Source organism: Cebus imitator, unplaced genomic scaffold (genome assembly GCF_001604975.1).
Source record: "Cebus imitator isolate Cc_AM_T3 unplaced genomic scaffold, Cebus_imitator-1.0 Scaffold370, whole genome shotgun sequence".
NCBI lineage: Eukaryota > Metazoa > Chordata > Mammalia > Primates > Cebidae > Cebus > Cebus imitator.
The window spans coordinates 1,500,973-1,524,935 of NW_016107685.1; the positions used below are offsets into that span (position 1 = coordinate 1,500,973).

Here is a 23,963-nt window from a genome sequence, read left to right on the forward strand (position 1 = left end):
GAGGGAAGAAAATAATTAACAAGCAGCCAACCAATATTTCATTTAAACCTGTAAATACGTGTGATGTAGTACTGATAAGAGTGTATATTTTGTGTATTTAAAGTGGAGAGTTCTATGAATGTTAATTAAGTCTACTTGTTCCGGATCTGAGTTCAAGTCCTGAATATCGATGTTAGCTTTCTGTCTCATCGATCTGTCTAATATTGATGTTGAAGTCTCCCACTATTATTGTGTGGGAGTCCAAGTCTCTTTATAAGTCTTATATATCTGGGTATTTCTGTATTGGGTGCATATATATTTAGGATCTTTAGGTCTTCTTGTTACATGGATCCTTTTATCTTTATGTAATATCCTTCTTTGCTTCTTTTGATCTTTGTTGCTCTGAAGTCTATTTTATCAGCAAAAATTGCAACTCCTGCTTTCTATTTATTTATTTTTGCTCTCCATTTGGTTGGTAAATTTTTCTCCATCCCTTTGTTTTGAGGCTTTGTGTATCGTTGCATGTGAGATGGATCAGGATGTAGCATACCAATGGGTCTTGGCTTTTTTTGCCTGTCTGTGTCTTTGGATTGGGGGATTTAGTCGATTTAAATTTAGAATTAATAACAATATATGTGTGTTTGATACTGTCATTTAATGTTAGCTGGCTGTTTTGCCCATTAGTTGATGCAATTTCTTAATTATGTTGATGTTCTTTATTTTTAGGTATTTTTTAGAAAGGCTGATACTGGTTGTTCCTTTCTATTTGTAGTGGTTATTTCAGCAGCTCTTGTAAAGCAGGCCTGGTGGTGATGAAATCTCTGAGTGCTTGCTTGTTCACAAAAGATTTTATTTTTCCTTCGCTTATTAAGATTAGTTTGGCTGGATGTAAAATTCTGGGTTGAAAGTTTTTTTCTTTAAGGATGTTGAATATTGGCCCCCACTCTCTTCTGTCTTGTAGGGTTTCTGCTGAGAGATCTGCTGTGAATCTGATGGGCTTCCCTTTATGGGTAACCTGACCTTTCTCTCTGGCTGCCCTCAGTATTTTCTCTTTCATTTCAACCTTGGTGAATCTGGCGATTATGTGCCTTGAGGTTGGTCTTCTTGAGGAATATCTATGTGGTGTTCTCTGTATTACCTGGAGTTGAATATTGTCCTGCCTTGCTAGGTTGGGAAAGTTTTCCTGAATAATATCCTGAAGCATATTTTCCAGCTTGGATTGATTCTCTTCGTCACATTCAGGTACACCTATCAAACGTAGATTAGGTCTTTTCACATAGTCCCATATTTCTTGGAGACTTTGCTCGTTCTTCTTTATCCTTTTTTCTCTAATCTTGTCTTTTTATTTCATGAAGTTGGTCTTTGACCTCTGATATCTTTTCTTCTGCTTGATCAATTCGGCTGTTAAAACTTGTGCATAGTTCATGAAGTTCTCGTGTTGTATTTTTCAGCTCCATTAATTCACTTATATTCCTCTTTAAATTGTGTGTTATTGTTAACATTTCGTCAAACCTTTTTTCAAAGTTCTTAGTTTCTTTGCATTGGGTTAGAACAAGTTCTTTTAATTCCCAGAAGTTTCTTAGCATCCACTTTTTAAAGCCAGCTTCTGCTAATGGAACACAGTCTTTCTCCATCAGGCCTTGTTCTGTTGCTGATGAGGAACTGTGATCCCCTGTAGAGGGAGGGGCGTTCTGATTTTGGGTATTCTCAGCCTTTTTAGGCTGGTTTCTTCCCTTCATTATAAATTTATCCATCTGAGGTCTTTATAATTACCGTCTTTATAGTTGGGTTTCTGAATGGACATCCAACTTGTTGATTCCCGGCGCTAGAATCTGAGCAACGCACTGCACCGGCCAAAACAGTGGCTTTAAGATTGATGGTGCTTTTCTGACTCTGCACCAAGAACCACTGCACCAAGGCAGCGGCAAAACTGCCTCACCAGCCTCAAGAGTTGCACTGGCGACACGTGGGGCTCCTCCGCTGGGAATCTCCTGGTGCGTAAGCAACAAAAATTGATCTGAAAGTGTGGCGTCCTTTTGTTCTTAGTGGGAGCTACAATCCTGGGCTGCTAGTGATCAGCCATCTTGGATCTCTCTCACATCAGCCTTCTTCAACCAGTATCACCATTTGCCAAACCTCATCTTTCCTGCCAGGTTTACTTCAAATGCCACCTCTCACAGAAGGCCTTCCTTCCTCTTTGCTTTATCTTATCCATCCTAATTTAGACTCTTCCTAAGTGAGGGCCTCTGGTTCAGGCACACAGACAATACATAAATCAGACTGTAGCAGGATTCTCCCTGGGCTCTTTTCTTCAGGAAGAGGTGGTAGGGTTGTAAGGGTAAAAGGTAATGTGTAATGATCTCCAACTGTAATCATTATTCTTGTATCTCGTGTGGCTGTATTTCTTTCCCTGACATTGTCATACGCATCTTTTAGGTTAAGAGTATTTTATTCATCTTTAAAATTCTGCATGGCTACTTTTACTGTCTCTTTTACAGAAAAATTTAAAATAAAAATGTGTTGAATAAAATGTGTGGAATATTTTATAAACAATCTTTTATCTCTTATTTTCTTTGATAACTACTTGGAAACAACAATAAAATCTTATACTATTATGTATCCTTATAGTACCTAACACAGAGTCTTATTTTTAGCCAGCACAAAATGAACCTCTATACAGGGAAGACTGTTAGGATTGAGACAGTCTGGACAATTGGAATTTTATTCTCAGATAAAATAATTTGGCTAAATTTGCTCACATTTTGTGAACTTTGGCTAAACTCATAAATTCTGGCTTTATTACCTTGAAAATGGTGTTCATTTATTTTTTATTGTTTTTTCAAAGAGTGAATATACTAATAAAATTTTCTGTACAGTAAGTGTATACACATTAAATTATATACACATTGAATGAGTTATTATTATCATTTCCCTAAGCATGCTGCTTCCCCTACTGCCCTCTGAATAACACGTTGATCGTTACTGCACACCTTATTTATCTTGAGGTATAAAGTATTCAAGGAATTCGAGTCCTCCTCTGTCCCTCTAGCTATTTTCATCACTAGCTTATTTTTTCGAGAAGTTCTCTTGCTTATGTGAGGGTTGTCATGTAGGAACTCCAAACCACTGGGTGCCCCATAAGACTGTTAGGTGAACATAGCCTATTTATATCCAGTTCAGTCTGGGTGCACCACGAGGCTCTCCACAAACATCCCTTCTGAAACATGTAGGCACAGCCATTGAAGATATGTGGCTATGACATCACCTCAGTGCTCACATTCCTTAAGGCTACTGGGCTTTCAATGCCACTTGCCCCTCCAAAGTGTACCAACAACCTCATCTGGTATGTTTGAGAGAGCATGACACAATAATCATAAAATAGTAATCTGTTTTTGTCATGTCCAAGCAGCTGTCTTGGTAAATTATCTTCATGATTCACAGCCACACAGTGTGCAGAGGCTTGACTGTTTTGCAATCCCTGCTCAAAGCAGCGTGAAGAATCCTCACTCTCAGTTTACCTATAAAATAGCAAATGAAGTAAATAGAGTCCATAAGTGCTGTGTTACCTATTTTCTCCAGATTGTCCTATCGAGTTCTTATTTTAGTCCAACTTTTTTTCTTGGAGCAGAATAACTTCTGCAGCTTCTCTCGAAATCAGGTGTCACCTGGCACTTATCTGGGAAAAGCTGTTAAGTTATTACTCGCTGCATCTGAAGCATTTTCAACAGAAAAGAGTTATAGTCTCTTTCCTTGGTGTTATCACTTTTGAATGCCGCTCTCCTTTCTATCATAATTTCCCCTTTCTTTGCTTTATTATCCTTCCTAATTTAGGCTCTTCCTAAGTGAGGGCCTCTGGTTCAGGCACACAGACAATACATAAATCAGACTGAAGCAGGAGTCTCCCTTGGCTCTTTTCTCCAGGAAGAGGTGGTAGGGTTGGAAGGGCAATAGGTAATGTATAATGAAACCATCTCTATCCCCAGGCATTATTTACGGTCAGTCCTAGCTTGGCCAGATGAGGTGAGGCTGATACTCAACCCAAGGTTTCCTTTGGAAGACAGAAAAGTTCAAAGTGACTAGGTAAAATCTCACCTAGTTACGCGAGGTTGTCTGCAACACAATTGTCATCCCACTGTCTCATTCTTGGAGCCCAGACTTGTGAGGTGAGAGAGAGGATTGTGTCTCAGCCTCTCCGGTTTCCTCACTCCTATTGCTGGTACCAAGAGGCTTTCCAAGGCATTTTCCCTTCATTCATACACATATTTGGACAAATCTTATACCTGTCCAGTGAGTGAGTCAGCTTTTCATGCTCTTATTATTAACAACAAATATTCCACTTGCCCATTCCAATTTTGAAACCACTGTGATATAGGTCACAGGGGAAATGATATGTCTGCAGTATGTTATGGTTTGTAGCCCATTTTTATATACTGGCTATAATATAATGACCCTGGTTTAAGGATACTACGTAATTCTTATTTAAGCATAATTTTCCTTATACTTAAAGTCTGAAATGAAGTTCTCTCAGTTCTAATCTAGAAATATTTGTTCTTCAAATATATATGCTTTTTATTTATAATGCCTCAAGTCTTCCTGATGTTTTCTTAAATTTCTTCCTGTTCACCACTATCCCAACATTGACTTTATATTCTGTGTTTTCTGCCTATGCCACCCTGAAGAAAAGGCCTAATGTTCTAGGTTCAGATGCCTAAAATGGCTGTAGCCCCTGTTGGCTATGGGGAGGGAAGCGGCAGGGTAGAGCTTAGGACAGGAAAATAGCTTCTGGAGCCTCAGAGCCAGTGGGTCAGATGGTGCATTTAACAGTCACAAAGAGCAGTTACAGTACAGCCTCCTTGAGCTGCTGGTTCTGCTTTGGAACCAGGAAAATTATGAGAAGAATGAGAGTAATATAGGCACCCAGGTGTTCCATATAAGCAGGAAGGAGTAATTCTTCCGGCAGAAATGCGGCAGGTCTGTGGTTGAAGAGTCAGATGCAGCCAATATCCCCAAATTTGCTGTGTCTCTGCTTTCCTATAGAGGCAAAGTTTTTTTTTTTTTTTTTTTTTTTTTTCATGTGAGCTATATGCTACCCATTTAGACAAAACTGAGATTTCCAAAGTGAAGTTTCTTGAATTAAATCTATACCTTCATTATTGTCTGTGATAGCTGTAGACCAGGAGACCCAGTGAGTTTATGTTATCAGCTATAGAAGGTTGCCATGGAAGTACCAGAAAGGATAAGGCCATTAATCTCAGCTGCCTTGATTTCTCCCTCCTGGGCTTCCGCTTGCATCCTGCCTTGCCTCCCAGTGCTTTTTCCTGCTACTCTGTCTGGGACAGAAAACCTTTTCCATTGCTCAAGCCACTACAATCATCAGAAAACTTCAGACTGGGGATGGGGTCAATTTTTTATCTTTTGTTCATTGACCCGGCAAAAGGAATATAGTAACCAACTGGAAACAAATCCAATGCCTTCAGAGAGATGGATTTATTTCTTTGCAATCTGGCCACGGGTAAGTTTGTTTAGTCTGACTAACAGAATAAATAGGCTTTTATTTGGATGTACATATGAAGCTGTAGTTGTTTTCTAATTCCAATTCTACCTTTTGTCATCCTTTGTTAACAACATCTGATTTAAAGTAGGAGGAGGGGAAGAGTAATATCTACTCTAAGACAAAGAGATTGGGCTGCAGGTTGCTGGAAAGTCCTAATCTCTGGTAGAGATTCTGTGTGGGCCTAACCTGGGAACTTTGGATGTGTTGATCATCTCTGTCCTTAATGAGGTCTTCCCATTCTGAAATCCAAAAGACCAGTCTACTAAGAAATCTCTGAAGGATTTTTGTTGCTATACTATTCAGCCACAAAATATTTGGTACATGTATTATATATATATGTACCAAATTTTCTTTCCCCATTCATCTGTTGATAACATTAGGTTGATTCCATATCTTGCTATGGCGAATAGTGCTGCAATAAACATGGGAATATAGAGATCTCTTTGACGTACTGATTTAAATTTCAGCTACAAAAGGAAACAAAATCCTGTCATGTGTAACAGTATGCCTGAGCCTGGAGGACATTATATTTAGTGAAATATTAAGACAAAAAGACAAATATCACGTGACCTCATTCATATGAAGAATATGAAAAAGTTTTCTATCAAGTCTTAGAGAAGTGGAGAGTAGAATGGTGGTTACCAGAGTCTGGATAGTTATGTGGGAGGGAGGGATTGAGAGATGTTGGTCAAAAAATAATAATTACACTTAGATTAGAGGAGGCTGTTCAAGATATCTATTGCACAGCATGGTGACTATAGTGATGACATATTGTATTCTTGAAAAAAGAAAAGACAGTGAATGTTGAGTGGTGTTCTCACTATAAAAATGATTGCCATGTGAGGTAGTGCTTATGCTAATTAGCTAGAGTTAACTATTCTGCACTGCATATATACTTTAAAACATCATGTTGTACACAGTAAACACATGAAATTTAATCTGTCAATTAAAAACATAATAAAAGAAAACTCCAAAGGAACCTTGATGGGTAGTATTGAAAAAAGAAAATGAAAACCGTAATTTTAAGCTGACCCAGAAATTGAACCAAATTAAAGAAGTTCCTATATCCAATCCAACTCAAGAGTCATGGTGCCATGTGACCCATACCAAGATTAAAGTTATATCCTAAGGAAAATAAAAGGAGGAGCGTTTAGTTTCCATAATTTCCCATAACTCTACACCTCTGCTGTTCAATACAGTTGTTAACAGCCATATGTGGCTATTGAGCCCTTCAGACTGGGCCAGTCCAAATTGCAACATGCTATAAGAGTAAAGTGCACATCTGATTTTGAAGACTTAGTAGGAAAAGAAGAATGAAGAATACTGTTTCACACTTTAAAATAGCTGTTTCACACTTTAAAATACTGGTTACATGTTAAAGTGGTCGTCAGCAAAGCCTGAGTCCTGTCCTCTCATTCTCCTCCCCGGACAGTGGGAGCTACACCGCTCGCTCCACCTTCTCCACCAACTACCGGTCCCTGGGCTGTGTCCAGCTGCCCATCTACTGTGCCTGGCTGGTCAGCAGCGCTGGTATGTAGGCACTCGGGGGTCAGGTTCCCCGATCTCTGTGTTCTGCTCCACCAGCTTCCAGGGTGGCTTGGGGTCTGGGGGCCTAAGCCCGGGGATGGCCGAGGTTCTGGCAGGAATGAGAGGCATCCAGAACGAGAAGGAGATCATCTAAAGCCTGAATGACTGCCTGGCTTCCTACCTAGACAGAGTGAGGAGCCTGGAGACCGAGAACCAGAGGCTGCAGAGCAAAATCCAGGAGCACCTGGAGAAGAAGGGACCCCAGGTCAGACTGGAGCCTTACTTCAAGACCACCTGAGGGCTCAGATCTTCGGAAATACTGTGGACGATGCCCGCATTGTTCTGAAGATAGACAATGCCCATCTTGTGGCTGATGACTTTAGAGTCAAGTATGAGACAGAGCTGGCCATGCGCCAGTCTGTGGAGAGCAACATCTATGGGTTCCACAAGGTCATTGGTGACACCAGTGTCACTTGGCCACAGCTAGAGGCAGAGATCGAGACTCTCGAGGAGGAGGTGTTCTTCATGAAGAAGAACCACGAAGAGGAAGTAAAAGGCCTATAAGCCCAGATTGCCAGCTCTGGGTTGATCATGCAGGTAGATGCCCCCAAATCTCAGGACCTCACTGAGATCATGGCAGACATCAGGGTGCAATACGATGAGCTGCCTTGGAAGTACCGAGAGGAGCTGGACAAATACTTGTCTCAGCAGATTGAGGACAGCATGACAGTGGTCACCTTGCAGTTCGCAGAGGTTGGAGCTGCTGAGATAATGTTCACAGAGCTGAGACATATAGTCCAGTCTTTGAAGACAGACCTGGACTCTATAAGAAATCTGAAGGCCAGCTTGTACAACAGCCAGGGGGAGGTGGAGGCCTGCTACGCCCTGCAGACGGAGCAGTTCAACAGGATCCTGCTGCACCTGGAGTTGGAGCTGGCACAGACCTGAGCAGATAGGCAGGGCCACGCCTAGGAGTAGGAGGCCCTGCTGAAATGAACATCAAGGTCAAACTGGAGGCTGAGATTGCCGCCTATCGCCCCCTGCTGGAACACGGCAAGAACTTCAATCTTGGTGTTGCCTTGGACAACAGCAGCTCCATGCAAACCATCCAAAGGACTACCACCTGCTGGATAGTGGACGCAAAGTGCTGCCTGAGATCAACACCATCAAAGCTCTGAGACATTAAGTCAGCAGAAGCAGGACACCCTTTAGGGAGCAGGTGGACAATAAAAAATAAAGAGGTAAAAAATATATTGGTTACATGTTAAAGTGATATTTTAGATATGCTGAGTAAAATAACATATTGTTAAATTCAATTTTACATGTTTTACTTTTTAAAGATGGCTACTAGAAATTTTAAATGACATGATTTGCGTTATATTAATATTTCTCTTATAGTCACTATAGGGCTGCTATAGAGTAGAGGGAAAGTTATAATGTATTAGGCAAAATGGAAGGGCCAATTGGTGTCATCCAACCTATAAATATACTTTCCTATATTTACACTTACTTCTCACTTTAAGAAACAGGTTTCTACTTTCTCAGAAAAGAGAGGGAAGCTGAGTCTTGGAGGGTCCAACATTCATTAGGACAACTGCCACTGTTGTTGAAAAAAAACGGGATGAGGGTGGGCTTCCTCAGACTGTTAAAAAAGGAGTATCATCTTTCTAGAGATGGCTGCATTTCCCTTTTTTTTTTTTTTTTGCATTGGCGCAATCTCGGCTCACTACAACCTCTGCCTCTCAGGTTCAAGCAATACTCCTGCCTTAGCCCTCCGAGTAGCTGGGCCGACAGAAATGCACCACCATGCCCAGCTAATTTTTGTATTTTTAGGAGAGACAGGGTTTTACCATGTTGGTCAGGATGGTCTCGATCTCTTGACCTCATGATCCGCCTGCCTTGGCCTCCCAAAGTGCTGGGATTACAGGCATAAACCACTGTGCCCAGCCCTGCATTTGCTTTTCAACAGGCCTCCCACCATCTATGGTTGACCTCTTCTCATCAATTCTCATAGGACGATATTTTGTTAATGAGATTTTGATCATGTCTCAATCCTCTGCTTAAAAGCCTTCATGGTGTGCCATGGCCTTTTAACATGGCCTAAAAGACCCAGCATGCTCAGGTTCCTGCTTAAGCTCTAGGCTCAGCTCCTGAGTACTACAATTGCAAATTTTAACAATCCTTTCAGGTCTTTGAAAATATCAGAGTCCCTTTGCTCCTGCTTCACGGGCTTGTGTCCCCAGCCTATCCCCACACCTCCCTTCACTTTTAACCAATTCTTACAGGCACTAACTTGAATAGGGAGGGCTTTCTTGAACTCCCCAGACTTGGGAGGTCTTATGTCCTTAATATATCACATCCCATGACTAGTGAAAATCATTTTATCATATAGCTATTTATGAACATTTAATAGACTATCTGGAATTGGTAGATACCTAATTTACCAATCTACTTATTTGTTCCCAAGGAGAATGTGGCCACTAAGTGGAGTGGGAAGCTTTGCTCCCCCTAGCGGAGAAGCTCTGTTACTTCAATGGGAAGCTCTGTTACTGAGTGACAGGGATGGGACCAAGGAAAGGATCTGCTTGGTGTTGGAAAAATAAGATAGAGAAGGCCTCAGTCCATCTCATTGGGAACTTCTGGGGATAGACTGTTGGAGAAGCCCTATTTGTCTCACATGTACCATGGCAATGGGGTTGAGGCCCTTGAGTTTGTCACAGTTCTACAGAGGAGAGTAAAAATGCTTAACTCACCTGAGGCAGGCTGCATTTGTCTTTTTTTCAGAAACAGACTCTGAAGCAGAAATTTGCATGTGGGGAGTTTGTCAAGAAACATACAGGAGAACAATCATTGTCAGGGAACGAGAGGAGCAAAATTGGGCAGAAGAAGAAATTAAACTATGATCTAGTTGTCTCAAATGCCTCAGCTAACCCAGTGGGACCTCTTGAGCTAGGATGACTCTGCAGTGTTGTTTAAGGTTGAAGGAAGGGGGCCAGGACTTTGTAATCTTGTATCAGCAGTCTTTGGTTGTGAACTGCACTGGAGAAGGAAAAGTAACCTTGGGTGAGGCCACTGTCTTTGGCCAAAGGGGAGAGACTTAGCTATGAACTTCCAGCAGCCAACACTCCTAGCATCTGAAAGAATGAGCACATTGAACCACAACATCCACTAATGAATTTACTAGGGTTGAAATTGTTCTAAGAGAATGAGAAGCCTGAGCTCACAGAGCATGTGAAATTTTCCAGCTTACAGCATGAGGTTTCCTAGCATGCTGTCAGGATGTGTAGGCTTAGGGGTAATGACCAACACTGGACAGACATGGGCCACCTGGTTACATGCAAGAGCCACTCCCTGCTTGGCCTCTCTGCCCAATCACCCATCTCTGCGGGCTGTATACTTAGCTCTGTGGCTTTCCAGCCAATCTGGGGGCTAACTTAGGCTTTGTCCAGGTTGTGTATGAGTCCTCTGGGACCTGCCAATTGGTGATAACATCCTGCTTGCCCAGTGGTGCTCACAGTCACCGTCCCTGCCTTGGGAGAGTATCAAGTATAAACTTTCCTTTCAGATGAAGATGACAGAAACAGTGACAAGTTGGTGCACAGGAATTCAGCAATGGAAAATGAGGCAAGTTTTTGGGCTTATGGCTGGGGGAAGACTACTACCATCTGAATTCTGCCCTTCTTATAGCCCTTGTGACAGGGGTTATTTCTTGGCTTATCTAGTGTGGCTCTCCCAATACCTCTTGTCTGACACTTCTTAGTAGTCTTAATTTTATTTCCCTCCAAGTTAGATTAGTTGTTCTCTCCAAGCCTGACTCCTCAAACAAACTGTCTATTCCTGGCTTTTACCATTTAGATGCTAGTGGGCAGGGAGACTCTTTTACAAAACATGACCTGTCCCTCTCTCCTTAATCTCCTTCTTAATAGTAGCCTGGACTCTATGAGAGTGGGGGAAAGGGAAAGAAAAGAATAGTATAGATGAAAAGTGATTAGGGTAGGGCTGAGAGTTAACCTGTGAACATACGGACACCTCCCAATCTCTTTAAGCCTTCATGGTCAGCCTGAGGCATTCACAGGGCCATTTGGCATGGTCCTAGGTGGCATCCTCACCATACATATTGTGCATGTAGATATAGCTGATTTGCTACGTTTACCCAAGCTTTTCCCGAGCTAGTAATCATGTTTCATATCTTTGGAAAACATTAGCTGCACAGACCTCGAGGGATGTGTTTGATGTCCTCTTTGATATTTGTGCAGCCCTTCTGAATAGAAAATCCTCTTCATTGTTGTTACCCACAAGCTAGGGCAGAGGGTCATCATGGAGATTGAACTGGACACTTAGGGAGTTCCCGGGGCTGAGCAGGGAGGGTTGTAATGAAACTTTCTTGAATTTTCCAGAAAATTCTTCATCAAAATTCCCAGACCTTCCTGAATCTGGGAGTTTTCTCCCTTTCCTAGTTCTTTCTGTGTTTCTGAGTCTCCCTCCAGGCTGCTCCAAGACTTTAAAGGGCATATCCTCAAAGACAGCCCAGAGACCAGGAGAACAGTGCCCTGTGCCAGGCTTATTTTATCATCCATGTTGTGAGCTCTGCCTCTTAGTGCTTGAGCTCTGTATCTTCCTCTTTATTAGGCCATTATCATGGACCCATTGTTTCTGTGCCCTCCCTCCCCTACTGTTTCTGTAAGTTCTTGCCTCTTCTTTTTTTTCCCCACTATCATGGAGTCCAGGCCACTGTTAAGAAGGAGATTGAAGAGAGAGGACCAGATCATATCCAATAGATGAAGCCTCTCTGCCTGCTAGAGGTAGTGCAGAGTGATTACTAGGGACCAAAGGAACCCTCTTATTTCTGAACACATCCAGGATTTCACCATCTTCTCTCATGACAGGGATTCAGCAGGTCTCTTTCTGCCATGAAGCACCCAAAGCATCACTTAAAATGAAGAATATTGAGGCTCAATCAGTAACCCCCTCAAAAGACACGCCTTTGTTTGCTACATGATTCCTGTCCTTAAATTGAGCCTCTGCCTTATCACCTTCCTGTGATTCTCAGTCTTTTAAGACACTAATACGCTTATTTGTTTTTTAATCGAATCTTATGAGTGTTTATTTATTCATCCAATGTTACTGATTACTGATTAGATTCCAGGTGCTTCCGGAGCTCACCCTGGAGCTGCTGAAATAAGTAATGCTGAGTCGCTGCTCTTCAAAGACTGACATGCTGGCTGGTTTAGAGAGTGAGGTCATTAATGTAGGGATAAAGTGGTAAAGGCATTACAATAGGAAAGAAAAGGAGACATGTCATAGTACCTTACAGAATTTGAGCACAACTTCACAAAAGGTAGGTTGCCTGGACTGAATTAGATGAATAGTACCTAGCTGAACAACCTCAACTCTTCAGTAATTGTCCTCTGCTTTGCGACTGAAGAACTAAGTACAGCTTTTTCTTTAGTTTCCTGAAAATAGTCTTTCTGCTTTTCCTCTAAGAATCATAGAGGGACCTCCTGTTTACTTTAATAACAATTAATTAGAATTTATTTAAAAAGTTCAAAAGCTTTAAGAGTAATAGTTTTGGTTACATGGATGAATTGCACAGCGATGAAGCCTGGGCTTTTAGTGTACCCATCATCCGAATAGTGTACATTGTACTCAATAGGTGATTTTTTATCCCTTATCCACTTCCCACCCCCACCTACTCCGAGTTAAAAATTAAACTAAAATAAGTTAAAAAAATTTACCATTTACTAAGCTGTTGTAGACTTTTACTCTAGGCTTACGAGCCATCCAACAAAAGTAGAAGCAGGTTATACTCAGGCGCATGTGTCTCTGCTTCTCTGCTTCACCCTCTGTAGTTTGGTTTTAATCTCACTGCTCTTCTCTCACTGCTTCTATTCAAGTCTTGAGTGCCTTCCACAAATGCACAGCTGTTCTCTGACTTCTTAGCTAAAAAATGAGAAATGGGCTGAAGCTTGCAACAGAAGGGGGTAGGTTAAAAAAAGAGAATGGACTTCCTCTCTGTGTGGAATGTTAAGCACTGAGGGTGAATTTTTTGATGATTATGAGATTCCCCTGGAGGTCTCAATAAAAATGTCATTGTTATTTCAAGTTGATTCTGGAAAAAAAACAAAAACAAAAACAAAGAAGCCTAGGAAATATATCCCCACGTGGCATTTCAGATTTTATAGCTATCATATTCAGAGTTTTGGGTCAATATAATAGTCATTATTAATTTGTACAAAAAGCACTCTGTGTGATCTATAGATGCATTACCCACAAGAACTAAGTCATTCTTGACTTTTTAATCCTTACGTGTACATGTGCACCCCCACCCCAACAGATAAAAATACTGTTATTTCAGACTACACCTGTCCTTTAAGACAAACATAAAGACATACACATATCCAGTTTCAAATTTTTTGTTTCAGTATTTCAAGGGTGCATCCCATGGATAAGGTTAAACACAGCATCTTGATACTTCATGTTAACATGAGGATGTCAAAGACACTGAATTGTTATAACATCACGATGAGAAGTAAATATACAAAAGTTTGAAACAGAGAAGCAGAGTTATGGAGACAAAGAAGGAAAGAAAGAAGCCTGCAATCTAATACTCAGTCCTCTTCTATTTTTAATATTAAAATAATTATAACTATAATTTGTAGACTAATCTACATATCAGGACTTTACGTACATTATTTAATTAATATTTACAATAAACCTGTAAGATTGACGTTATTTATAAAATCAGAAAATCGAGACTGAGAGAGTTTTAGTGTCCTGCCAATGCTTTATTCCTAGAATATGAAATGGACAAAATTTAAACCAAGTTTGTCTTCCTCTAGTGCTTCAATTTATCCCAGTACATTGTGAAATGTTGACCATGCTATCTTATAATTATAAAGTATAATAAGATATGTTTTATTTTAAATAAACCATTAAGATACCGATAGAATTTCTAGAGATAAGTCAGAAAGTTATGGATGAACAATGGAAGATTGTAACGTGCTCTGACCATAATCAGTATTCATCTCACACAGGTAATGGGTCCTTTTGAGTGGCGACAGTGGACTGAATTTTGAAGAACCAATTCAGATAAAGAAAGTTGAAGACAGACTTCACAAAGGTCATAGGTAAGCTTGGTGTATACGCATAACTTCAAGAATGCTGGGATGGTTAGTAAAACATATATGTAGAAATATATTAACTGTAAGACAAAAGTAATACACAAAATATAACTTTTGATAACTTTTTACGCCAGGCTTAAAGTATGATATTATTCCATGCCACAAATTCACTGAAGAATTTTAACCTTAGGAGTTATATATATACATCGGCATTTTAGAGAAACCCTGTGACTTCAGGGTTGAGAGTGAATTGGAAGGCAAATAAACAATGGCAAAAGCAGAGCGATCTATGAAATAGTCCAGTTTAGCGAAGTTGGGTATGAACTAAGGCAGAGACATTGGGGGTTGGGAAGCAGAAGTGGATATAAAGCAGGGTTAACAATAAAGTCAACACAAATTGGCGAAGGGATAAAAGGGATGTGAGATTATGAATAAAGATAGCTTCATAAGTTTTTAGATTGGATTATGTAGGTAGATAGGGATGTGATTCAAAATTCATGCCAAAAAGTAAGTAGACCAAATTTGGAAAAAATAGGTGAATTAATCCAGTGTTGAATATGTTGAGGATGTGGTACAGATATTCACAAAGCAAATGGAAAAATTAATTTATATTTCAGAAAGATATTTGGATAAAGAAACATACATTTGGAAGAAATAAAAATATATAAACAGTTAAAACGATGGGAATAGATGAAATCAATTCAGAGATAATGTACAGAGAGGGATGAAAGGAGAGGATGGATCCCGGGAATCAATGACACAATGAGATAGAGAAAATGGTGGGACTGAGGCAACAGGAAGAATAGCTCTGGAATTACATGTCATGGAAACTAAGACAAATTTCAAAAACAATAGATTGATTTGCAGTGCTCAGTAATGCCAAGAGGGTGATAAAAATAACTCTTTGAAAAAGACAGTTCCAAAATATAAACAACTGAATAGTAGAGTTTAAGCATCTCTCCAAAAGCAGCTTATGTTTACTTTTATCTCTAAACAAAACTGCACCTGTATTAATTCAGACTTGTGTCTGTCTCACCTGTAAAATAATTATCTCCAGCAAAGGAGATTTTCTTCCTTGCATCTAACTTTATTCCCTTTGGTTGCAGTTGAAGTCACTTTATTCTTCTCATGAAGATGGTTGCCACATTTGGGCAATGTGATAACATACCAGAAATGCAGAAATCATGATTTTGGTTTCTTTTTTCTCTTTCCCCTCCAAGCCATTGATAATGGCCCTTAGCAATTCCAGCTGGAGGCCACCCCGGCCTTCTTTTTTCCTGGTAGGGATTCCGGGTTTAGAGGAAAGCCAGCACTGGATCGCACTGCCCATGGGCATCCTTTACCTCCTTGCTCTAGTGGGCAATGTTACCATTCTCTTCATCATCTGGATGGACTCCTCCTTGCACCAACCTATGTACCTCTTCCTGTCCATGCTAGCTGCCATCGACCTGGTTCTGGCCTCCTCCACTGCACCCAAAGCCCTTGCAGTGCTCCTGGTTCACGCCCATGAGATTGGGTACACTGTCTGCCTGATTCAGATGTTCTTTATCCATGCATTCTCCTCCATGGAGTCGGGGGTACTTGTGGCCATGGCCCTGGATCGCTATGTAGCCATTTGTCACCCCTTGCACCATTCCACGATCCTGCATCCAGGTGTCATAGGACGCATTGGAATGGCAGTGCTGGTGCGGGGAATTCTACTCCTCATCCCCTTCCCCATTCTGTTGCGAAAACTTATCTTCTGCCAGGCCACCGTCATAGGCCATGCCTATTGTGAACATATGGCTGTTGTGAAACTTGCCTGCTCAGCAACCACGGTGAACCGAGCTTATGGACTGACTGTGGCCTTGCTTGTGATTGGGCTGGATGTCCTGGCCATTGGTGTTTCCTATGCCTACATCCTCCAGGCAGTGCTGAAGGTACCAGGGAGTGAGGCCCGACTTAAGGCCTTTGGCACATGTGGATCTCATGTTTGTGTGATTCTCATCTTCTATGTCCCCGGAATTTTCTCCTTCCTCACTCACCGCTTTGGCCACCATGTACCCCATCATGTTCATGTTCTTCTGGCCACACTGTATCTCCTTGTGCCACCTGCACTCAATCCTCTTGTCTATGGGGTGAAGACTCAGCAGATCCGCCAGCGAGTGCTCGGGGTGTTTACCCAAAAGAATTGATCTGAACATATTCTCATAGTTTTCTTCAGAGGCGCCTTCTGGAGACACACGTCGAGGAGCCTATGACTGGTGTAGATACATGAATATAGACTATTTTGCAGTGAGCAGTCCTTCTAATCTTACTAGTGCCATACTAAAGAACACCCACAGATACTTGGCTTATTGGGATGTACCTGGATACCTGGATTTGTGACTATTTTTGCCATTTTTTCTTTTGCTCTTGATTTCAACATTTCTCTACTTCCTGTGTCAGTAGGACTTGGGGATAGGAGAAACAGGTGATAGTTCTGGATGTGTCATCTTTTTTGCCTTTGTCCATTGATAGGCCGTGCAACATTGTAATTGTAAAGTCCCACTTTTTGGTTGGTTTTAGGTTTAGAGTGTCTTCAAAACCTCTAAGTTAGTGCTGGGAGCCCCAGATCATTGGCTTCTGTGTACCAATAGGGTCTCTTCAAAGCAGCTGAGAACGCCAGTGTAAGAAAACATCATTTACTGCAGTATGGGTATTACTTATTTAAAACAAATGTAAGTGGAGAAGTGGCTGTAATCGTTTCTAGTAATAATGAAATGTAATTTCTGTTTTCAAGGAAGAAATATATATATGTGTTTAGTAAATTTGTTTTGAAAGGTATCTCTTTGTGTTTTTAATTTGTTTACATTTGTGCTTAGGATAAAGAAGGAGTAATACCAAGTACTGTGTATATGTTTGTTTTATAAATATTCATTAAAAAAACAAAAGTAACCGTATGATGCAATTTGATTTGAAAAGTAGACTCCAAGCACAATTATCCAGCCATCTGATGGCTGTTGCAAAATCTCATAAATGAAACCTTAGTGGAATATAAAATGCAGAATAGTGAATAGTTGTTTTCCATGTATCTCTCTAAAAATCAGGTCACAAGCTCTTATGCAGGTTAGGCTATGGCATTTAATACAAAAAAGAGAGTTTACTACCATCCTTACATACCCATGAGGCAGGTAGTGAAACATATTAGAACATGGTTTGTACTTTGGAAACACAATAACCACGTCCATTGCATTCATTGCTCCCATCAGTTTCTGCCCAATTGTGTTAGTGACCCTTCTTCCCATATGGAAAACCAAGCAAAGGAGAGAAGAAACCAGAGAGAAGAGAGAAGTATTTACTCCCATGTGTCCCCCTTGTGCTGAGAGGAAGAATAACCTTCCTCTGAGGAAGTATAAAGTGTGGAAATGAAGTTCTTTTCTTTTTATTTATTTATTTATTTATTTATTTTACTTTAGGTGCATACTATATCTGGCATTTCTCCCCATGTTATCCCTCCCCACCCTCCCCTCCTTCCCCACCCCCCATTATCTCTCCTCTACCCTCCCCAACTGTCCCCTTTGTATGATGCTCATCTCCCTGAGTCCACATGTTCTCATTGTTCAACACCCACCTATGAGTGAGAACATACGGTGCTTGGCTTTGTGTTCTTGGGTCAGTTTGCTGAGAATGATGGTTTCCAGATTCATCCAAGTCCCTACAAAGGACACGAACTCATCGTTTTTTATGGCTGTATAGTATTTCATGGTGTATATGCACCACATTTTCTTTGTCCAGTCTATCATTGATGGGCATTTGGGTTGGTTCCAGGTCTTTGCCATTGTACACAGGGCTGCAATGAACATATGTGTGCATGTGTCTTTATAGTAGAATGATTCTTTTCTAATAGGCAGTAGGAGGGAGGCTTCTCATCCTTTGGGTGAGGAAACTTAGGGATTATTGACAATGTCACATGGGGGCTTGGAAAGCCATAGGGAGCAGGGGCAGAGGATTTTTTTTTTTTTTTTTTTTTTTGGTGTGTGTGCAAGGTCGTATTCTCTTACCAATACAGAATTAAATTGGAAAATAAGATAGCATGGAAAGAGTGAAGTAATTGGAAACTAGACTAAATACATATAAATAACCCATGGAACAAGTAAGAAATCACAGAGGAAGTTAGAAAATATCTCAAACTGATTGAAAAGTATATACAGCAAAAGTTGTGAGATGAGCCAAAGAGAAAACAGAGGAAAATTTGTACTTTAAATGCCTATATTAGAAAAGAGAAAAGATGTAAAATCAATTATCTAAGTTAACAACTTAGTAATTTAGAAAAGGAACAATAAATTAAGTCCTAGATAAACAAGAGTAAGGTATTCATAAGGACGAGAGCAGAATAGAGAAGAGCCAATATGGCTGACTAGACACAGCCATGAAGAGTTTCTCCCACCAAGAGACAAAACCGTCAAGAAGACTGACACACTCTGGGCAGATCTTTGGAAGGAAAGAATTGAGAGCAGACTGAGGGAGGACACAGACCTGGGCTGAAGGAGGAGGAAGCTGAAAACCCTGCATGGGGTTTCTGAGCACCAGGACTCATTTCTAGCCTTGAGTGGCTCCTGGGGAAGGGATGAGTTATATAGGCATGATGTGGCCCACTCTCCATGGGCCTCTGCAATCCTAGCTGCAGGGGACCCCCACAACCTCCATGAACATTTGAGCTGTCAGGGACAACTGTTTGCATATGTGGAAGGAATGGGACTCCAACCCATTTGGAGCCCAGAAGGTTTGGCATTGGACTGGCTGCAGTGGAGCACAGTCAGACACACCCGTCCCCCAAGGCTTGCCATACTCCTCTAGGTGTCTTTGACCTTGTTGGCTGTTGAACTTGTAGGGAACAGGGATATTTTACCTGTGGGACCAGGCAAGTCTGATCTGAGTGCTACCCTGTCTGCCAGCCTCTCTCAGGGTCCCAGCATGGCTGCACATGCTTGTGTCACAACCTCAGTTGCCAAATCAAGGAGCTTCGCAGTGACAACTGCCATAGCTCCTTCACCAACAGACTCCACCTAATTGTCAGCTTTGGCAGAAGGCTCCCAACCACTGGCATGCACCCACCTGCAGCCTGTCCCACTGCTTTGCTAAAGTCATGTAGACATTGACACCCCACCATCACCGATGTACACACATGTACACAAACCTCAATGTCACCACCCTGCCACTGCCAATGCACATGTATGCGTGGACCCCACCATGCTGTTACACTACCACTCTCATTGCACTGCCACTGCCACCATAAGTTCTTATGCTGTTTTTTTCTCCCCTGTGTTGTCTGATGTTCCTTGAATCTTTGAATTTCTCCTTAGGATGAGGCTTTTTGCTTTTTTATTCTTTGGTGTCCCTGAGGCTTTCACTGTGATATAATTTGGATTCAGTCAACTGGCTTCATTTCTGGACATTTTCAGGGGGCCAAGACTCAGCTCAGCACTCCTGGGTTGCGTGCTCTAACCCTGAGGGGCTGGGACCAGGCCCCTGGCTTTGTTCTCTTGCCCCTCTAACTTAAGCACTTACTACACTGGAGGAGTCAAGGTGTTCTCAGTCCCCTGGCAACAACAGCCCAATGGAGGGTGCTGGCAAAAGTGCTTCATCAGGGAAGTGGCAGGAAAGTGTTTACTTGGATGTGTGTTCAGGCAGTGTCAGGGCAGCACATGTGCTGGCAGTGGCAGAGTGGTGGTATGGTGGCAGACAGTGCAATGACAGTGTTGAATGTAGAATAAGCGAATGTTTAAGAGGATGGTCTGTGTGGTCAAGCAGATAGACACAGAATTGAATTCTCTCCCACATTTAAATCGTGTTCTTTGCTAGGTGCGGTGGTTCATGCCTGTAATCCCAGCACTTTGGGAGGCTGAGGCAGGCTGGTCACTTGAGGTCAGGAGTTTGAGACCAGCCTGGCCAACACCATAAAACCCATCTCTACTAAAAATACCAAAATTAGCTGGGTGTGGTGGCAGGCGCCTGTAATCCCAGCTACTAGGGAGGTTGAGGCAGGAGAATTGCTTGAACCTGGAAGGCAGAGGTTGCGGAGAGCCAAGATTGTGTCACTGCACTCCAGCCTAGGTCTCATGGGAACTTTTAACTTACCTGCCGTGTCCCAGTATCCCAAACTACTGCTCCCAGCTGGCTTGGAGAAGGGGATGGGACAGTGTGAGGAGCTGACAGTAGATTATAAAACCTGCTAGATTCAGAAGCAGTCTCAGCTCTGATAACTGGATGCAGGCAGCTGATTCCTCAAGCAGGACTTAATCTGTTGTATCCTCTGTGAGTTTCATGAGTAAGGGAGGGGAACAATGCTATGGTGGGTCAGGAGACCCTGGGTCACCAGAGGACTCAACAGGAGACTTTCTCCTCATGCTTATATTGGCCCCCATGAAAAAAGAAGGAAAAGTCTGTGAGTTCTGATATTGGATGCATGAGGATTTAGGAATCCTAGTTTCCTGCTGGAAGGCTCTTCTATAGTCTCAGCAATCTCATATTATTGCGTACAAGGGATCCCATGTGTTCTGTGGCTGAGAACTTCATGCACGTGTGCCCAGAAATAGCAATCTAGGGATTTAAAAGAGAAAAAGAAGGGTTCTGGGACAGCATTTTGATTTTAATATGACACAGGGCACCCAGGGCCTTGAGGCTCAGGGCAAGAGCTGGTGAGGAAATGTGCTCACTGCCTTCTCCTGACATGTTTCCGGTGTTAATGGGAGAGAAAGCTTCCTCTGATTATTAGACATGATTTATAGCAGCAGGAACAGACTTCCCTGTGATTTTTTCGTAATAGCCCTCGTTTTTTCTTCTTCCCCTTGAAGGTCAGTCATATATTTTGGAAGGCTTCACTTAGTTAAAATATCTACACTTTCCTAAATGCTTCTTATAATGAGTTTTTAGTATCTTCTTTATGCTGGGTCCTTTATTTCTACGTGGTACAGTTTCAGAAGTGGTCCCTAAATCAAGGTAAATTAAATTGGATACAATATCCAAAGCATATTTGAACAAAAGCAAAGCAGAATAAAAGTTAACCATCTCTTTCTGATCACTGTTACTTCTGTTAGTGCAGTGTTCCTTTGTAATAGTTATTAACAGAATATATCAAAAGTTTGACTCACATTTATGCCTGTAACTCCACCTGACAGTATGTTCAGGTATCTAACCACTTTTTCTCTACTACTATTCCTTTTCATCCGTCCTCTCATATTCTTTATACTAAATACAGTTTTCTTAGTAAAAGCCAGATAGCAGAAGATGAATTTGTTCAGAACAATTGTCTACAATGTGAGAAAGGAATGAGGACTTGACGAGGATGGATTGGAATCTGGGAATTGTGAAGCATGGTCACAGATAGGGACTACACGTAAGAGGTGAGAAAAAACACAAGTTAAAGAAGTGATCTCTCAGAGATAGTGGACTACAGAAAAGAGAATGAGCAGAGGGCGAGAAATAAGAATATATTAGGGTGACGGGATCTATTCTGCCGTGGTGGACTGCAAGATCTCTAAGGCTTTCATTTCCATTTGAAGGAACTACCAGGTAGTTTGGTGGTGCTGTATGTATGAAGGCAAATGACCTAGTAGGTCAGTGGGGTGAATCAGGGGTATCCCTCCCATCGAGTGCCAGCTTTTGGGGCCAGAGAGCACTAACGTAGAATGCCTTAAGATTACCCAAGCTTCCACATGAGATTAGTTTTGTCACTGTCTCTACCTCTGGCCCACAGCTCACTCAGCTCCTATTATCTTGAGCTTCTTCCTGTGGCTTGCCTAGATTTCCCCGTCAGTTCCCTTGATTTCTTTGGTTAATATTTTCCTTTTTATTTTTTTTTTCTTGTTTTAGTCAAAATAAAAATCAAACGTTTACCCCACAAGCATTTATTAAGAAATTATTAAGTTCTGGATATTGTAAAAACAATATCAGATAAAAGATAGAAAATGCGTCCTGTGTATCTCAGAGATTTAACAGTGGATTGGGGAAGGAGAGAAGAGAAAGTTAGGCGGTGGTGTGTTTTGTACAGTATTTAATGGAAATAGTAGTTGTCTCTCCAGGGCTGTTGTTTTATCTTTTTTTCCTCTTTTTAATCATCTATATTTTTCTTCCTAGACTTTTGCCCCTCAGTTTAAATGTATTCACTTTGATTTTTGTAAAAAAAAAAAAAAAATCTATGCATTGATACATGCCGTTCTACCTGTGCATTTAGTTTTCCCTCCATGTGAAGCTGTTTGTTGAAGATCTCTGATGAGGTGATTAGTCCTCCCGGTGTCCATTCACTCCAGTCCTGCTGGCTCCCTGTCCTCCCCCATTCTATTTCTGTCTTCACATGGAACTCTTTGCTAGGATCACCAATGATTACCTAATTGCTGAATGCAATGGATAATCTCTTTCTCACATAGCTGAAATGCTTCATGTGAGCATGTCTGTCCACTCCATTTCATTTTCAATTATTTCTCTGTTCATTCCTTTTTGGTCTTCTTGCAATATCTTTACCTCTTCTGGTCCTAAGATTAAGGATAGGCATTTCTAAGGGTTCTATTTTATGGTTTTTTTTTGTCTTTAATCTATATATTCTCCATAATTATATCTATTTAAAGTCCTATGGTTTGAACTATATGTTGTGTGTTGATGATTTCCAGTTCTTTAACTTTCAAATGAGTTTAAACTACTTTCTCTAACATTTCATTTCATATATATTTTGATAGCTTACAGAGCCAATAAACAACACATCAAAATTGGATCCATATCTCTGCCTCCACACCATATATCAAGTCTTTTCAAAGCCTATTTTTTATTTTGTGAAACTTACTTAGTAATTTGAGACAGAACAGACAGTGCAGTCTTAGAATTCTATCTTCTCCTCTTCTATGCAACTAGTGTAATCACTGTATTTATATCACTATCATTATATTTATACCTCTCAGATATGCCCCTTTTCTTCATCCTCACAGCCATCCCAGAGCTATTCGTTCATACACTGATCACTTCTCAATTGGATTACTGAATCAACAGTCATTTGTCCCTTTTTAGATGTCCATTGCCTTCTTTGAGCCTTTAAAAGTTTGGGTGTGAAATAGGAAGAAGAAAGAGATTAGTATATTTCTCCAAAAAATGAAATCATGATCTTTATCCAAATGAGAATGCAGGATAGATAAAGAAAGTAATTAAGATATGAGAGACTTGAACATTTTGAATATCCATGGGAAGGATTTAGAAGAGGTTGAATGCACAGGAAATGGGCTGGATAATTCGTGAGCCAGGGTTCCTAAGGTGAATAGAATCAAAATGTGAGGTCAAGGATTGCCATTCAGAGGAAGGATAGACCCTCGATTCTGCTGGTGCAATGAGAAAAGCAAAGCAAGGATGTAGATGTTGATGAGTTTATGAGTCTGTCATGGGAAGTAGAGGACTTGTATCTGATGTTTCTGCTGTCTTTATGAAGCAGTTAGAGAGGTTATCTGAGAGAAGAGGAGATTTAGTATTTGAAAAGAATAGAAAATATGAAAAATTGCTTGAAGTGGATAAAGGAATGAATTAACCAGAGAAGGTTATCATCATGAATATGTGTACTAAATTTTCATTTCAGATGAGTGGTTATGAATTTTGATGACAACAGCATAAGCTTTGAGCACAACTTTCTATAGGAACATTGAGATGCACTTGTGCAGGCTTGGATTAAGTATGTCCAGGATGGGTTGTGCCACAGGACAATATGTCAGAGTGATAGGGAGATTGGGAGCTCCTCTATACATTTAATCAATATTTACTTTTGTTTTCTTCTAGTTTATAATAGG

The 23,963-nt window shown here is 41.0% G+C and overlaps 1 protein-coding gene and 1 pseudogene across 1 annotated transcript in view; both read left to right on the forward strand.

Moving 5' to 3' along the window:
• The window catches only part of LOC108288351 (olfactory receptor 52L1), an 86,654-nt gene extending 69,169 nt beyond the window's left edge, over positions 1–17,485 (forward strand). The window contains exons 2-3 of the mRNA XM_037730941.1: positions 14,095–14,187; positions 15,288–17,485. Of these exons, the coding sequence (XP_037586869.1) occupies positions 15,366–16,355 (990 nt within the window). The 5' untranslated portion in view covers positions 14,095–14,187; positions 15,288–15,365 and the 3' untranslated portion in view covers positions 16,356–17,485. The remainder of the gene's footprint in view (positions 1–14,094; positions 14,188–15,287) is intronic.
• On the forward strand, positions 6,906–8,293 carry LOC108288256 (annotated as a pseudogene).
• Positions 17,486–23,963: the final 6,478 nt, after the last annotated feature.